The sequence below is a fragment of the Malaclemys terrapin genome, chromosome 6 (genome assembly GCF_027887155.1).
Source record: "Malaclemys terrapin pileata isolate rMalTer1 chromosome 6, rMalTer1.hap1, whole genome shotgun sequence".
NCBI lineage: Eukaryota > Metazoa > Chordata > Testudines > Emydidae > Malaclemys > Malaclemys terrapin.
The window spans coordinates 121133341-121150950 of NC_071510.1; the positions used below are offsets into that span (position 1 = coordinate 121133341).

The window sequence follows — 17610 nt, forward strand, 5'->3', positions numbered from 1 at the left end:
GTGAGTTCAGCCCTTGAAGGGGGGCCATTTAGGGATCTGGGGCAAAAATCTGTCTGCGGATTGGCCCTGCTTTGAACAGGGGGTTGGACTAGATGACCTCCTGAGGTCCCTTCCAACCCTGATATTTTATGATTCTACTTTGTGCTCCCTCAGTTGTTTGTCTGTTTTACAGCTTCTCTACATGGGGACACTCAGAAAAGTTAATCCAAATTAACTAAAGGTGGGAATTTAAAGTGGATCACTTAAACTGCACTAAAGCCCCTTGCAGAGCCTGTTAGTCAGAATTAATTCAGTTCAGCTTGATTTAGGCCTGGTCTACAGAGTGCAGCAATGGGCCATATGGGGTTGTGACTTCTAAAGTGCACTAATTGGTCCATGTAGACCTTGCTGGTGCACCCTAAAAGTTCCCTAGCGCGCTTTAATGTAATACTCTTTGAAATGGGACTATGTTAAAGTGCATGATGTAACTTTTAGTATGCACCAGCGGGATCTATATGGACCAATTAGTGTTTACCTGTGAATTTTCCCTCAACTTTCCATGTCAGACAGTCTGACCCTTTCTCAGTGGACTGCATTAGGACCAGAATTGGTTTCTGCTATTGCATGCTTGTTAAGTAGTTTGAAAGGGAAGAAGGTATTCTTCCAGGAAATCCCTAAATTAAATGTCAAGGCTCAGCTGCAAATGGTTTGATATTTAAACTTGTATATAGTTTGTATTTTTTCACTTTGGAAGCTGTCGTTCTGCAGAGGTCTTCCTGAGGGGTGGTTCTAAACCCACACTCACAGGTCTTGTCTGCCCCCAGTTGCAATGAAGGCAGGGAATGTGACACTGTGAAGACTTTCTACCATGGGAGGCGCCTAGAATGAAAATCCACGGGTAAGACAAGAATTTTCCCTGTTTCTACTACACCTGATGCCACTAAGAAATAGCTTTGCTTTTTTTAGACTAGCCAGTGATGGAAAGTGTTGATGATGACACTGCTCTTGCTGTGAACTTGCCTTACAAACCATATGGGGTTCACTGAAGTGTCCAACAACTTGACAAAGATTTGTACTGGGCCGCAGAGCTGGTAACTAATTCATAAAACCATGAGGCTGTTGTCAGTGCCTTGGCATGTCTTAAAGGAAAACAACATGCTCTAGTCCAGGGTTCGGCAACGTTTGGCCTGTGGCTCGCCAGGGTAAGCACCCTGGCGGGCCGGGCCAGTTTATTTACCTGCTGACGTGGCAGGTTCGGGCGATCACGGCCCCCACTGGCCGCAGTTCGCCGTCCCGGGCCAATGGGGACGGCGGGAAGCGGCGCGGGCGAGGGATGTGCTGGCTGCGGCTTCCCGCTGCCCCCATTGGCCCGGGACGGCAAACCGCGGCCAGTGGGGGCCGCGATCGCCCGAACCTGTCGCATCAGCAGGTAAATAAACTGGCCTGGCCCGCCAGGGTGCTTACCCTGCTGAGCCGCGTGCCGAACATTGCCGACCCCTGCTCCAGTCTGACGGACACTGGATGGTACTAAGGCAAGACATTTAGAGCAGCTTGACTCTAGCCCACGATTTCATCAAATGGAAGGGGGCAGGCAGACGGTGAAATAAAAACATTCATTTGAAGCTGCAGGCAGATGCTTTTTGGTTTGAAGCTGGCTCACTTATCCCAGTCAGAGGCTCTGCGAAAAGAAGGCGTGACTTTTTCATACTTTCGTGAATTTTACTGCAAATCCAGCAGGGGATGCAGAAACTGCAAGTGTTTTTTTTTCTCCAAGAAGCTAACAAAAAGTGAATGGAAACAAGATAGATACACTTTCCAATTTATATTCTCCTTCCACAAAATACATGTAAAGGTGATCCGCAAAGGAGGAAAAAAGGGATTGGGACATTGTTTTGCTTTTGAAAGACGTATAAAGAAGGCCAGAAAAGGTTTATTTTTAAGATTTTCTTCTTCTTGCTATCAATATCAGTAATATCAAGTCTGGCTCAGCAGGAAATTTTGGATCTGGATTATGGGCATAATTATTATGCATTTGTATTACAGTAGAGCATAGAGGCCTCATGGAATGAGTAGAGCCCCTTTTGTGCTAGGCACTGTACACACATGGGGGAAAAAAGCTGTCCCCAGCCCCGCAGAGTTCACAATAATTATAAGGGCTTGTCTACAAGGGGACTCTCATGACGGGGGTTGTTCGGCATTACAGTAATGCAAATACAAGAAATATGCTCTTGTATCACAGCGGTGGCACAACTTTTGTACTTGGGTAATACGACACAGTCGTCACCATAGTGTAATAGATCCCCACGCCGGGAAAACTACTGCGCGGTGGATCTGGGCACACTATAGACGCTCCTGAGATGGCTGAAACGTGGTTTATTCTTGCAATGAAGATGGGATCAAAGCGGGTGTTAACCAGGATTTTCCAGGCACAGGGCCGCAGTGTGGGTGACTGGGCTCCACCCAGCCTAGCTGGGGCCTGTTGTGCTGGATGGGATTTCGGGGGGGGGGGGGAGCAGGCCCCCGCAGGGCGGTGCTCGGGGGCTACCGAGCCGGGCTGAGGAAGCCGGTGGCCACCCGCGGGGCGCGTCCGGGGAGGTTTGAGGCAGGAGCGCCGGGCTCCGGCTTGTCCCGTCTCCCGCTCCGCCCTTCAGCCCCCCCGGCCCCGCGCCCCGCCCAGCGGCGTCCTTAGCAACTTCCCCAGCCGCTGCCGCCGCCGCCCGGCGGCCAAGTGAGCCCGGACTGGGGCAGCCTCCCGCGCCCCGCAGCCCCCCTCCGACAGGTGTGTCTGTACCCCTCCCTTCGGACAGGTGTGTGACCCCCCCCGAGATAGGTGTGTCTGTACCCCTCCCCCCGGACAGGTGTGTGACCCCCCCGAGATAGGTGTGTGACCCTCCCCTCCTCAGACAGGTGTGCCTGTACCCCTCCCCCCGGACAGGTGTGTGACCCCCCCCGAGATAGGTGTGCCTGTACCCCTCCCCCCGGACAGGTGTGTGACCCCCCCGAGATAGGTGTGTGTGTGCACCCCCTTCTTCCCCCTGAGTCAGGGGTGTCTGTACCCCTCCTCTCCTACCCCGGACAGGTGTCTTCATCCTCTCCCCCCGACAGGTATGTCTCCCCCCTCCTGAGACAGTGGTATCTGCAACCCCTCCCCTCACCTTCCCCACAGACAGGTGTGTCTGCACCCCTTATTCCCTGGACAGGTGTGTTTGCACCCCCTACTATTCCCCCCAACAGGTGTGTCTGAAACCCCCTTCCCTGACAGGTGTGTCTGCCCCCTCCCTCCTGACAGGTGTGTGTGCACCCCCCCCCTCCAACAGGTGTGTCTGCACCCTCTCCCTGCCAAGTCAGGTGTGCCTACTCCCCCCTGACAGGTGTCTGCACCCCCCCTGAGACAGGTGTGTCTACAACCCCTCACTTCCCCCCACCCTGACAGGTGTTTGTGCACACTCCCTCCCCTTCTTGCTGAGACAGCTGTGTGACCCCCCTTCCCTGCAACAGATATTTTTGCCCCCTCCCTCCCCTTCACAAGACAGGTGAGTCTGCATCCCCTTCCCCCACTACAGGTGTGTCTGTACCCCCTCCCCTCCAGCAGGTGTGTTAGCACCCCTCCACTCCCCCAGACAACTGAGTCTTCATCCCCTTCTCCTCCTCCCTTTTCCCCCAGAGATGAGTGTGTCTGCACCCCACCCTCCCCTTCCTCTCCCACCCAAGACAGATGTGTCTACACCCCCTGTCCCGACAACTGTTTCTGTATCCCCTCCCTTCCCCCCCAAGACCGGTGTGTCTGTATCCCCACTCCTCCCCTTCCCTGCCTAAGACAGGTGCTGTCTGCACCCCATCACCATCCCCCTCAAGACAGGTAGTTCCCCCCCCCCCCCCCGATAGGTCTTTCGGCACCTCCCCAGCAGGTGTGTCTTTACCCTCTTCCTCACCCCTCCCCATAAAGGTGCCAAGTGTGTCTGCATCCCTTCACCCACCCCAGTAATGGTGCCAGGTTGCATCACCTCCACCCAGTAATGGTGCCATCTGTGTCTGTAACACCCCACACGGTGTAATGTGTACTTCTGCAACTCCCTGCCTCCAAATAATGGTGCCCGGTTTGGGCAACGCTTCCTTCTGCCATCATGGTGCTAGGTGTGTCTAAACCCTTTCCGTCCAAAATGTGGTGTTAGATGTGTCTGCAACACACACAACACGTGTCCCCGAATGGTGTGGGGTGCATCTACAACTCCTTGCCTTGGTGCCTGTATATTGTTTTTCTTTTACAGCGGGAGTGGGCAAACCTTTTGGCCTGAGGGCCACATGGGGGTTCTGAAACTGTATGGAGGGCCAGGTAGGGAAGGCTGTGCCTACCCAAACAGCCTGGCCCCTGCCCCCTATCCGCCCCCTCCCATTTCCTGCCCCCTGACTGCCCCCCTCAGAACCACTGACCCATCCAACCCCCCCCGCTTCTTGTCCCCTGACCGCCTCCTCCCAGGACCCCCCGCCCCTAACTGCCCCCTGGGACTCCACCCCCTATCCAATCACTCCGCCCCCTGTCCCCTGGCTGCCCCGACCCCTATCCACACCCCCGCCCATGACAGGCCCCCCGGGACTCCCACACCCATCCAACCCCCCTGTTCTCCGCCCCATCCAACCACCTCCTGTCCCCTGACTGCCCCCTGGGGCCCCATGCCCCTTATCCTACTCCCCTGCTCCTCGCCCCCTTACCATGCCACTCAGAGCACCAGGACTGGCAGCCGCGCCGCCCGGCCGGAGCCAGCCATGCCGCCGCGCTGCCCAGCAGGAGCTTGCAGCCCCGCCGCCCAGAGCGCTGAGCTGAGGCTGCGGGGGAGGGAGGACAGCAGGGGAGGGGCTGGGTGCTAGCCTCCCCGGCCGGGAGCTCAAGGGCCAGGCAGGAGGGTCCTGTAGGCCGGATGTGGCCCGGGGGCCACAGTTTGCCCACCTCTGTTTTACAAATACCTTCAAAACAAATATCTTTGTGAATACTTGGTTTGAATGTTGTTCTTGCCGTTTCACTAATGCAGGAGAGGTACTGAACCTTCAGGAATTTAATAAGACCCAGCCCCAGTCAAGATTACCTGTGATCAACTGGACACTGACTGAAAATGCCAACCCAAATGCAGTATTATAACTCCTCTCCTTCAGTGACAGGGATTCTGCATCCCCAGACTGCACAGTGTGCCTTTGAGAACATTAGACCCAGAGACCCCTATCCCAGGCACACTGCACCACGGATACAACCCTCCACAGGTAAGGGTGTGTGATGGAATCAATCCGGTAACTGCTACATGCTCTCATTGCATAACTTTGGTTTATTCTGTGGCTGGGGAAACACAATTTGCAACTGGTAAAGTCTTAAAGTTGTGTTCTTCCATCAGTGCACATTTGAAACTTCTGAAGTGTACACATACAACAACAAGAAAAGCAGATCCCTTATATTGTAAGCATCCTTCTGTAACCGAAACATCATAACATGTAGGTTAAAAATAAAGTAGAACTACCGCTAACTCTTTTTAATGGACACCGAGTAGTGCATTCATTTACCACGAATTGTGATTGTGCAGGTGCAGATGACAGTTAGATGCATACATGGCCATTTAAGGATGTAAAAATACTTGATCTGTGTATGTAGTCCTGGTGTTTGTGTACAATTGCGCAACCCTATGTGCACATTTTGAAAATCAGGCCTTATGTGACTTTCCCAAGGGCACACAATATATTAGTGGCAGAGCTGGAAAGGGTACTCAGGAGCAACGTTCCCTGTAAACTGTCTGCATGTGCGGCCATGCAGCAATCTTGTGTCTACCGCACATGTCACATGTCAGACCTGAGTAAGGAGCAGAGTGGGGAAAGCAGGGGTTCCTGATAGGGGTGGGTGTAGGAGATCACAGGGGGAAAGGAAGGTGCTTCTGTGCATTTAATGACCTGGCAAGAAGGGAGGGCTGTGGGGAAAGAGGCCTTGGTCTGTTGAGTAGCTATAGCAGGCACACAGCCTTCGCTACCTGGTTCACCCTTGTTGCTGCTTAAGGGGTTGCGCACCCCCACAACTGCACTGTAGGTCTGTGAACCCCTGTGAGTCTCCCCCACCCAGCCTGGAGAGAGACAATTAATAAATAATACAGGGAGGTGTGAGTCTGATCATTACTAGTCCTAGCAATTCTCTCTTATGTCTTGCTGTTTCCTTATTATGAGATTATGCTTTAATTCTTTTGGGAAACTTGCAACTATATAAACCCGTGTTTCTGTTAAGGTCTCATCACGAGATCTGTTTCTCTGCCACTTGCAAGTTTCTATTGAGATGAATGGTCATTTTATTTTGCCTTAATCTTACTGTATCTATAATGCAGTCATATAAATCAGTGGTGTGCCCTTGCTTGGAATACTGTGTTCAGTTCTGGCTCAAAAAAGGTATAACCGAAGAAGGAGTTTAGAAATAGGTGATGGAAAATGTCTGGAAGAGTGGAGAGACTTCTGTATGACGTGATATGAAAAGATTGGATCTGTTTAGTTGAGAGAGGAGAGGAGTCGGAGGAGATATAATAGTGGTATGCAAAATAATGAAGAGTATACATCCATATAGTGGGTGCTCCTATTTATCTTTTTCAATAAAACAAGAACAAGTGGATCTTTAAACTAAAAGATGATAAATTAAGAATTTCGTTTTAGTTTGGTCATCTTTATAGTTTTAGTGTGCTGTCGTATAAATACTTTCCTTCTGAGTGCATATATATAGTTAGATCAGTGTAAGAAGTCTGAAAAAAATAAACCTGTAAGCTTGCCTGACGACAAAAATGTACTGCCCATTGGAGTTTGTATCCCGCTCACTACAAAGAAAATTTAGAGGGAATGTTGCCCAGGAGTCCTGACTCCCATTCCCCTTCCTTGATGCTCAAGCCTTTTTCCTAAAGTAGTCAAGAATGAAAATAACAAGCCTATTTAACAGTAAAAAATCCACAGTTTGAACTAAGTAGGCACTTATGCTCACCTGCATTGCTGAGGGTAGGGTCAAGCCCAAAGCCCAAAATATAATTAAGTTTACTGGGTTTTTAAAGTTGAAATGTACCATGAGGAAGTAATTGGTGGTGAGCATGGCTAGGTGCTGTAGTGATACTGGGAGGTCTGTTGTGTTGTCATTATGTGGAGGAAGGGTGATTGTGCTGCCATGAGATGTATTCATGAGGAGTGATAAAAGGTTTAGGAAACCAGACCTATGAGGAAAGGTTAAAAAAAACTGGGCATGTTTAGTCTTGAGAAAAGATGACTGGGGGGACCTGATAACAGACTTCAAATATGTTAAAGGTTGTTATAAAGAGGACAGTCATCAGTTGTTCTCCATGTCCATGGAAAGTAGGACAAGAAGTAACCAGTTTAATCGGCAGCAAGAGAGATTTTTGTTAGATATTAGGAAACATTTTCTAACTGTAACTCCCCTGCCTCTCTGAGCCAGCAGCAACAAGGGCCGGGTTCAGTATCTAGGGGTTCCTTTTCAACAATACAACACAAAACCAGCTCGAGCCCCCACCCAGCGCCCTGGGACAATTATACACCACCCCCTGGGTGTCTCTAAGAGGCAATAATTCCTCTCTTGCAGGCACAGAGTCTGAGTGTGGCAAAAAACTTTTAATAAAAGGAGGGAAATAATGTGGCATTGATTTGGGGAAACACTGCAAACAGGGTTTATAAACATAAACCCCAAGCAAAAGACCCATCACCGAGTAAGTTGGGCAGTGTCCTTCCCCCTGAGGTTCTTAAGTCCAGCAACCCAAAAGTCCCTTTAACGTGCCCAACCCTTCCCTGCACCCCACACAGTTGCTGTCCTTGGACAGTGCAGACACAGAGTTCAGAGGTGCATCTGCAGAGTTCACCTCCCACCCTGGGTGAATGCAGGGGAGGGGGTAAGGAAGCATCTTACTCGCTCTGCTGCTCAGGCACTCACTTGCCACCCCTCTCTGTAGGGCTCTGCTCTGGCACTCTCTGCCCACCACCCTGCTGGCCACCCACCACGCCTCTCTGCCAACTACCCTGCTGGCCATGCCAAGATGTCTTCAGGGCTCCCCACTTAACACAGTTCTCAGTGATTTCAGCTTAGTGGGGGAGCTTCACTGCTGCTGTACAGTGGGCAGTCTCTTGCATCAGACACACTGTCCCAAAACAGATCAAAAACTTACACCTAGGTTTCAGAGATTTCAGCTCTGCAGCATGTAACAAGACTATCAATTGAATCTAAATTAGCTCTTTTATTACACAGTGGAGAGCAGAAGGGTCAAATTGTGTCTAAAACTTTATGCAATACTCACACCACCAGCTACAAGTACTTGTCATCCCCCTCTCTCAACTCACTGGGATTTGTAACCCATGTCCCCTGCCTACCGAGTGCCATTTAGTTGAGGGTGAGTCCCTAAATCGGGAAATGCCAAGTACAGTTTTGCTGCCCTTGATTCACACAATAAGGATAACAACCTTTCATTACTCCTGCCCCAATAACAAGGAGACTGGGGATTCCACACCAGCCAAAAGTGATAATTTGGGCAAGCAATCCCATCCTGCTGAGCAGCTAAGCAGGATGGGTGTGCCCATGCAAATAAGATCAGCTCCTGAAGTCCTTTTCCGCAGCTCACCACTAGATGTCAGGGGAGAGCTCATTCAGATTCCGCTTACATAACTATAAGGGTAGTTAAGTATATTTCAGAAAGTTTGTACAGATACACCCCAATCTAATACAAGATACAATGGTTTGACAGAACAATGAATAGGGATGTTTTGTCCAAGATATCAGGAACAAGGGAGGTAACAAACAGATGTCTTGAAACATGTAAGGTGGTACGTACGTTGTGTATCCCCGTTGTTTGTCTCCGTCTACAAATGTCAGGGTACCTCGCCTCAATCCTTTGTGTAGGCTAGCAGAGACTCCTGCTGCTGACTGAGACACTCCTTGCCACTGAGCACTCGTGTTCGTTGTACCTGTAACCACGGAGCCAGGGTACGAGGACTCTGCCTTGAGGGCAATGAACCGGGCCGAGTGCCTTTGTCACTGAACCGCAACTCTGATAGTTCTTTATGAGTAACTTCGAGGTCTGCTGAATTAGCATGATCAGCTAGTCCACGGAATAGAAGCACTGAGCAGCCTGACCAGTATTACCGAGGCAGTGACTTTCCAGCCTTCAGCACTTAAGAACACTTGGGACCTCTGAATCTAAAAACCTGAGCTTCTACTGCCTGTGCTAAAAGGCCTAGGTCTGTTAGCATAAAGGTTGTCGAGCACTGGTCACTACAGGGGAAGATTCAGAGTAACAGCCGTGTTAGTCTGTATCCGCAAAAAGAAGAACAGGAGTACTTGTGGCACCTTAGAGACTAACAAATTTATTAGAGCATAAGCTTTCGTGGACTACAGCCCACTTCTTGAGAGAGCCACACTGTGTAAGGCTGGTTACACACAGCCCGATTTGCGTTGGCCAAGATTGCAGCTAGGATATCAGGAACTGAACTGGGGAACCCTCGGAGCTGAACATGCGAGTCTTGACAGCTTTAGCCAAAGAGCTGGGCCCTGTAGCTGGGGGGCTCTGTCAGACTCGCATCTGATGTGGATTGGGCACAGAGGGGGACATGTAACCCACACTGACGTGTGCGTTACACACACAATACCCTCCAGTCCTGGCTCATCAAGACATACCCTCTCTACATACACGTCTCGCTGACAGACTCACCTCTTTCACAAAGCCCACAATGTTTTTTTTCGATTATAAACTCTTTGTCATCTGTCACTTTTAGAAGTTGTGACACATCACTGGTGATTATTTGATTCTGATTAGGATTCCAGTTCCGAGATGTTTCACCTCTGCGGAACAAACCTATTTGGAATGACCCACGCAACAAATCAGATGCTTGGACTAAGTCTCTCCGGAGATATAGGGTAACCTTGAATCACAGGCCTGTTGAATCTGTGCTGAGCAGAAAAGCACCTTTTGCAGGTAAGTAAATATTTCTGATTCAGTTGACACAGTAAGAACATGTCATGATCTGGTGATTCCCTGGCTGAGATAATTGGAATGAGGTGTTAAGAATTAAATCTACTGAAAATCTTTGTAAAAGGAGCAGATTTTGACTCTGGGTTTCAATGTGCCTGTTATTAAATATAATGAATCCTGCTGTCATCACTGTCTGTGACATGTACCTGACTAAGAGAAATGTGTACAGAAGGATTTCAGAAGACTTTGTACCAAATGGCCACATTTCTGAAGCAGTACAGTAGGTCATGAGTTCTCAGACGTTTTAATACTATGCACACTTTTAGTCAGTTGCAATTGCTTTGCCTTCAGTGTGCCCCAGAATCCTGTGTGTCATATTTTCATGGTATTTTTGTAGAGTTACTATGGAAAATGGTGCAATGATAATGAAGCAAGTCCTTAGAAGACTAGAGACTTGCAACAGGAGGTGGTTCATGAGCTGCGCTTACTTTATTCTACCCAGGTTTTTGTACTGTGCCTATCACTTTAATACCATAGAAGCCTTATGCAAATGATTGTAGCCCACTGTGAGTAGGAAGGTGGATCCCTGCCTATAAGCTGAGAACTTCTGAAGTAGATCAACTACTATTCACTCCAGACTGTAAAGCCAGTTTACCAGTTAATCCTTTTGCATTGTTTAGAAATTCCTTTAGCAATGAATTCTCAAACATGTTGTCAGCTAATTCTGAGCTGTTGTTGCAAAAAGCAAGCTGACTGAGACATGTACATATATACTCCCCTGACTTTGCTATTACTTTTGATTTCTATGATTTTTGCTTTTTAAAACATTTATCAAACATCTTTAAAGTCTTTATCATGTATATGGCTAGGGTTCAATTTTGAGAAGTGCTAAATACATTCAGTTCCCATTGGGGAACCAGGCCCTTTGCAGTTTGTATATATTTCATCATGTGTGATTTATGCTATTTTGATCATGGGTAGTGCACATTTTCATTGAGATTGCTATTGAGCTTTGGCATCCAAAATTAATTAGTTCTATGAATAGGAAGCTTCATCTTTATCATGAGAAGAAGAATTAATTTCTGAGGAAAAGTGAACATATTCATTCTCACGTTAAATGTCTGGAAGAATTTTTGTATGCAGTGTTGTTGTAGCCATGTCAGTACCAAGATACTGGAGAGACAAGGTGGGTGAGGTAATATCTTTTATTGGACAAACTTCTGTTGGTAAGAGAGAGACAAACTTTCGAGCCACATGGAGTTCTTCAGCTGAGGAAGAGCTGTGTGTGGCTGGAAATCTTGTCTCACCAACAGAAGTTGGTCTAGTAAAAGATATTACTTCACCCACATTGTCTCTGGAAGACTTTTTTACCTTTTTAGACCTTTTAAACTTGTTTCTATTGTCATCAAATGCTGTACCTACAGAATCCAATTTCTTCTACAGGAAAGAGGATATTATAGCTAGAAAGACAAAATAGGGTGTGATAATTCCTTATCACTACAATTACTCTTCAATATTTCTTAATTTCCATTACCTAGCCATTTTCTAGATGCAGTAATAATACCAACAATTGAAAAAAATAGCAGAAGAGAGATTAAGGAAACTCTGTGGGATTTGTTCTCTGTAATCCTTTAAAAAAATCCCATTTACTATCATTATGTAATCCAGATACAAAAATGTCATCAAATGTAAAGATGCTGCTATATTATCCTAAACTTGTAACCTATGTAATAACATGAAGACGTGGTCTTATATACTTGCTATAAAATGCCTTTTATTTATTCTGTTTTTGTAGCTCGAACCTTAAGTGCTGGCTTGAGTGGTCATAGATATAGAAATGGTTGTGTTGATGTGTTGCCACAGTATAGTTCAATGAATGATCCCCACTTGTTTGACTACTATGCCAGGAAGTTTGGACTGCGGGGGACTACCAGGTGTCTTCCAGTTGTACGTACTGTTTTATTTCAGTTTATTTGTCTATTGCACATTAGTAGGAATACTATTATGTATTTATCTAACCCTGCATCCTGAAGAATTCCAAAGCTCTTATCAGCCATGTGTGTGTATATAATATATACAAATATAACATTCACTTCATGCCTTGCTGAAATGCAGCCACTTCTGGGGTGAAATGTTTAATGCAGGCAATAACATTGCACAACTCTGGAAGATACATAGTAAAATAATGCAGTGTCCAAGCTTTAGGAGGACTTTAAGCAAACTGGAATTTGATCAAGACGCAGAATAACACGCTGCTGCAAAAATGTGCTGTGAAATCTTTAATAGTCACAAGTAGTCAGTATGTCATACATCCCATTTCGACTTCAGTACCATTCTCTCTCTCAGCTGGTTTTGTAAAATAAATAATAATAGGGCTATGTCATCCTATTTGACATTAGAATTTGTACTTTCAAAGTAGTGTATCATATTATTTATTAGACAATTTAGAGAGAGTAGGAATTATATTTATGCCAAGGATTCCAAATGTTTGAAAAAACAGCGCAAACCCCACTTGCTTTACTTCTAAACACTAAACAAACTCCCCTTTCCACAACAACAACAAAACAAAAAACAAAACTCTATACAAAAAAAACCCTATAAGGTTTCTCAGCAATAATTTTTCTTCTTTGTTTTTAAACTTCTTAAGTCTGATCACATGAAGGGACGTCACCAAAGTGCACCCCAATACAGGTACAAGAGTGCTGGTACCAGATCCAGTTCTGCAATGCACAGCAAAGTGTTATACAAAGTCACTGTGAAGACTGGAGATAAGAGAGGTTCGGGAACTGATGCTAGGGTAAGAACATTTTAAATGTCAAAGCCTCCAAAACGGATAGGATCTTTTCTCTTTATATTTAGCAATACTGGAAAAATAATCCTCTGACATAAATTTGATTTACATCTGCTATAAAACTTCAGCCATTTAAAAATCAATTACTGGTGGGTTTCAAAATACAAATTGTCATTTTCTGTACGTGCTCTTTAATACTAATGTGGTAGTAAGTCATACGTGTTTCTAAAGTGGGTCCTTCAGAAGTCATTAAAACAAGGGTTACTGATACCCACTATCTGAATCAATATTAGTTCTGTCACTCTGGCTGGGGGACCCATTAATCAGTGTTTATCATTTTCAACTGTATGATTTCTTAAATAACCATAATCACAGTGCAAAGGCAGGAGGATTACAGGTTCTGTTTGCTGTGAAGGAGACCAGATATTTGATGAAAGGATCCCAGTTATCCATCTGTAACTTATATCAAATAAGCCTGAGTCAGTTGGGTTCCTAAAGATTCCTTATTACCGCTTTTTAAGCCCAGTATAACAGACCTAAACTCTGCATAAAGAAGACTGGACAAGATTCCCCTCAGAACTCATCAGCTCATTAGCTTTGAGCAGCTAATGAGCTCTCTGCTAATTGACAGATGGATTTCCTTCATGCTGAGCTTAATGGCTTGCTCATTGGCAGTGCAGAGAGCTACCACAACCTAAATGAGCCCCGTTAATTGAGTAGTCTAGCACTTCTATGTTGCCTTTCTGTTCAGTGATCTCAAACAGCTTTACAACATTCATGAACTTAGCCTTACAACACACCTGTGAGGTAGTTATTGATAAGGCTACAATTTAGTCACAAAGGTCACCGAATCTGTGACATCCGGTGACCTCCATGACTTCAGCCTGGAGCCGTAGTGCACAAACCCTCGGAGCTCCCAGCTGTGGGCGGTGGGGGACCCTGGAATTCCGACACCCAACCTATGGTGGGGGCCCCCGGAGCTCTTAGCCGCGGTGAAGCTGCCCCACTGCAGGTGGTGTGGGGATCTGCAGATCCCCATTTTATCATAGATATTTTTAGTAAAAGTCACGGACAGGTCACAGCTTCCATGAATTTTTCTTAGCCTTAGTTATTAATATATCCAGTTTATACTTTTTTTGGGGGGAAGAAGGGATGGCTGGGGGCAGAGAGAGGTTTAAGGGCTTCATTTTTTCCCCCAGAGGCACTGAGCACCCACAAATCCACTAAAGATCAATGGGAGTTGATTGGTCCCTATCCCTTATGAAAATCAGGCCACTTATTTAGGTGTCTAAATATTGATTTGGGAGCCTAACTTTTAGACCAAGATTTTAAAAAATTAGTGCTTAGAGACTTCCCTGGGGTCACACAGGAAGACTAGATGTTGGGCCTGTGTTTTAAAGAGAAAACAGCCTCTCCTCTCCTACAACAGTAATTTTAAAAGTGGGATTTATTAGGCTATGTTTTGTTTACTGTGGAAAATTACATCAAATTTAAAATCCTTTAATGGGATGAGAGTAAAAGAGTGTCTTGTGTTCACTCTCTGGATCACACAGGCATGAGTTGAGTTCATACCAGCATTCCTTGGCTAAAAGAATGTGTCTGCTTCTCACTGACCCCACCTGAGAACCCTGCTATAGTTTTAAAAGATTAAAAATTACATCAAAGGTCTAATTTTGAAAAGTACATGAGCATATTACTTGTATATTGAACATGAAAAAATGTATATGGAAGCATGTGTAAGTTGCACATGCGTTTTTGCACTTACAATATCAAATTGGATCTCAGTGACTGTTTGGGTGCACTAAAGGTAAAATTCGCCAAAGTGCCCAAATCTGACTTGCAAAAGAAACTTGGGTACTTAGGCTTGGTCTACACTAGAAATTTAGGTCAGCATAACTACATCACTCGAGGGTGTGAAAAATCCATACTCCTGAGCCATGTATTTAAGTCCACTTAAGTCCCTGTGTAAACAGTGCTAAGTCAATGGAACCGTAGACCTCTTTCATCAACCTAGCTACTGCCTCTCAGGGAGGAGTTCTTCTGTCAGCTTAGATCAGCATAACCAGACATAGTGTCTATGTTGAAGTGCTACAGTGGCACAGCTGTTAGTTTCAAATGTAGACAAGCCCTTAGTACCCTAAGTCCTATTAAAAATGAATGGGACTTGGGCTCTTTTGAAAAATTTACCCTACTAGTTGATTTGCATGCATGGTGGTAGTAATTACATCTGCAAATTAAGCACACATTTTTAACGTGTGATTGTGTGTGCACATTTTTGAAATCCAGGTCTTTAATCTGTTGCACATTTATCACTGCTCATAATATGTTTTTACTAATAAATCGTATATTTCACTCTTAATAACGCCTTTAATCTTAATGAACGTGTCATACAGATCTTTAACATTTTTCTCACTACTATCTTTCCTGTTATTTTTCCTCTCTCCCTGCCTCAGAATGATATTTTTAGACTTCAGAATAGAAGTCTTTTGATATTCTTGGCACTCTTATGCATTTAAATTATATAATTGACTGGATGATTGTGATTACACCAGGGTAACATAGTCAATACAGTTTCTGAAATATTTTTTCCTGAAGCAGAAAAAGACACGTGTGTGAGGACTGAAAGCAGAAATTAGTTTAATCTTAGGCTATAATCCTGCAAACACTTAACCACTGGTTTAACTCTGGTCATGTGAGGATTCGCATTGGCTGTAGTGGCACTACTTCCGTTACCAGAGTTAAGTGGATACACTGCTACTGCTGTTTACATGATCAGACCCTTAGTAGAATGTCTCTTGTTTTCTAGCTGAATAACTATTCATTTGGAGACTGAGGCAATGGCTGATTTTAACAGTTTTTTAAAAAGATATAAAAAATTCCTAGTGCTTTTCAGTTACATAACACCTTCCACTTGAGCCTTTCAAAGAGCTTTACAGACCTAAACTAGTGAAGCCACAACACCCTGTGAGTGAGGGACGTATTATTGTCTCAATTTTACAAATGGGTAAATCGAGACATAGATGTGCAGGGACTTGCCCAAGGTCAGTCAATGAGTCAGTGGCAGACTGGGAATTAGCAATGAGTTGTGACTTAGGCCAGGTCTACACTAGAAAATTAGGTTGGTATGACTACGTTGCTCAGTGATGTGAAAAATCACCACCCTTGAGTGACGCAGTTAAACTGACCTAACCCTTGGTGTAGACTACACTAGGTTGACAGGAGAATTTTCCTGTCACCAAAGCTACTGTCTCTCAGGAAGATGGAGTATCTACGCTGATAGGAGAAGCCTTCCTGTTGGTGTAGGTAGTGTCTTCACTGAAGTGCTATATTGGCATAGCTGCATGCTGCTGCAGAGTTTTAAGTGTAGACCTGCCCTAAGTTTCCTGCTTTAAATTGTACTATTATTATTATTTATTCATAGATTCATAGATTCTAGGACTGGAAGGGACCTTGAGAGGTCATTGAATCCAGTCCCCTGCCCGCATGGCAGGACCAAATACTGTCTAGACCATCCCTGATAGACCTTTATCTAACCTACTCTTAAATATCTCCAGAGATGGAGATTCCACAACCTCCATATGCAATTTATTCCAGTGTTTAACCTAGGGTTACCATACGTCCGGATTTTCCCGGACATGTCCGGCTTTTGGGGGCTCAAATCCCCGTCCGGGGGGAAATCCCCAAAAGCCGGGCATGTCCGGGAAAATCGGGAGGGCTGGGTGGTGCTCGGCCGGGGCCGGCGGTGCGGGGCCGGTGCGGGGCCGGGGGCATGGTGCCGGGCCGGGAACTAGGGGCGCAGTGCCGGGCGCGGGGCCGGACGGGGAGCCGGGGGCGCGGTGCCGGGCCGGGGTCCGGGCTGGGAGCCGGTCAGCCGGGCCGGCGGGGAGCCGGGCCGGCGGGGAGCAGGTCAGCCGGGCCGGCGGGGAGCCGGGCCGGCGGGGAGCAGGTCAGCCGGGCCGGCGGGGAGCCGGGCCGGCGGGGAGCCGGTCAGCCGGGCCGGCGGGGAGCCGGGCCGGCGGGGAGCAGGTCAGCCGGGCCGGCGGGGAGCCGGGCCGGCGGGGAGCCGGGGAGCCGGGCCGGCGGGGAGCCGGTCAGCCGGGCCCGCGGGGAGCCGGGCCCGCGGGGAGCAGGTCAGCCGGGCCCGCGGGGAGCCAGTCAGCCGGGCCCGCGGGGAGCCGGGCCGGCGGGGAGCAGGTCAGCCGGGCCCGCGGGGAGCCGGGCCGGCGGGGAGCAGGTCAGCCGGGCCCGCGGGGAGCCGGTCAGCCGGGCCCGCGGGGAGCCGGGCCGGCGGGGAGCAGGTCAGCCGGGCCCGCGGGGAGCCGGGCCGGCGGGGAGCAGGTCAGCCGGGCCCGCGGGGAGCCGGGCCGGCGGGGAGCCGGGGAGCCGGGCCCGCGGGGAGCCGGTCAGCCGGGCCCGCGGGGAGCCGGGCCGGCGGGGAGCCGGGGAGCCGGGCCCGCGGGGAGCCGGTCAGCCGGGCCCGCGGGGAGCCGGGCCGGCGGGGAGCCGGTCAGCCGGGCCCGCGGGGAGCCGGGCCGGAGGGGAGCCGGTCAGCCGGGCCCGCGGGGAGCCGGGCCGGCGGGGAGCAGGTCAGCCGGGTCCGCGGGGAGCCGGGCCGGCGGGGAGCCGGTCAGCCGGGCCGGCGGGGAGCCGGGCCGGCGGGGAGCAGGTCAGCCGGGCCCGCGGGGAGCCGGGCCGGCGGGGAGCAGGTGAGCCGGGCCCGCGGGGAGCCGGGCCGGCGGGGAGCCGGTCAGCCGGGCCAGCGGGGAGCCGGTCAGCCGGGCCCGCGGGGAGCCGGGCCGGCGGGGAGCCGGTCAGCCGGGCCCGCGGGGAGCCGGGCCGGCGGGGAGCAGGTCAGCCGGGTCCGCGGGGAGC

General features: G+C 48.5%; 1 protein-coding gene across 1 annotated transcript in view; it reads left to right on the forward strand.

Moving 5' to 3' along the window:
* The first annotated feature begins 2731 nt into the window (after window positions 1–2731).
* Window positions 2732–17610, forward strand: part of LOXHD1 (lipoxygenase homology PLAT domains 1) — a 289678-nt gene continuing 274799 nt past the window's right edge. The window contains exons 1-5 of the mRNA XM_054031209.1: window positions 2732–2786; window positions 5007–5232; window positions 9792–9950; window positions 11743–11894; window positions 12595–12744. Of these exons, the coding sequence (XP_053887184.1) occupies window positions 5088–5232; window positions 9792–9950; window positions 11743–11894; window positions 12595–12744 (606 nt within the window). The 5' untranslated portion in view covers window positions 2732–2786; window positions 5007–5087. The remainder of the gene's footprint in view (window positions 2787–5006; window positions 5233–9791; window positions 9951–11742; window positions 11895–12594; window positions 12745–17610) is intronic.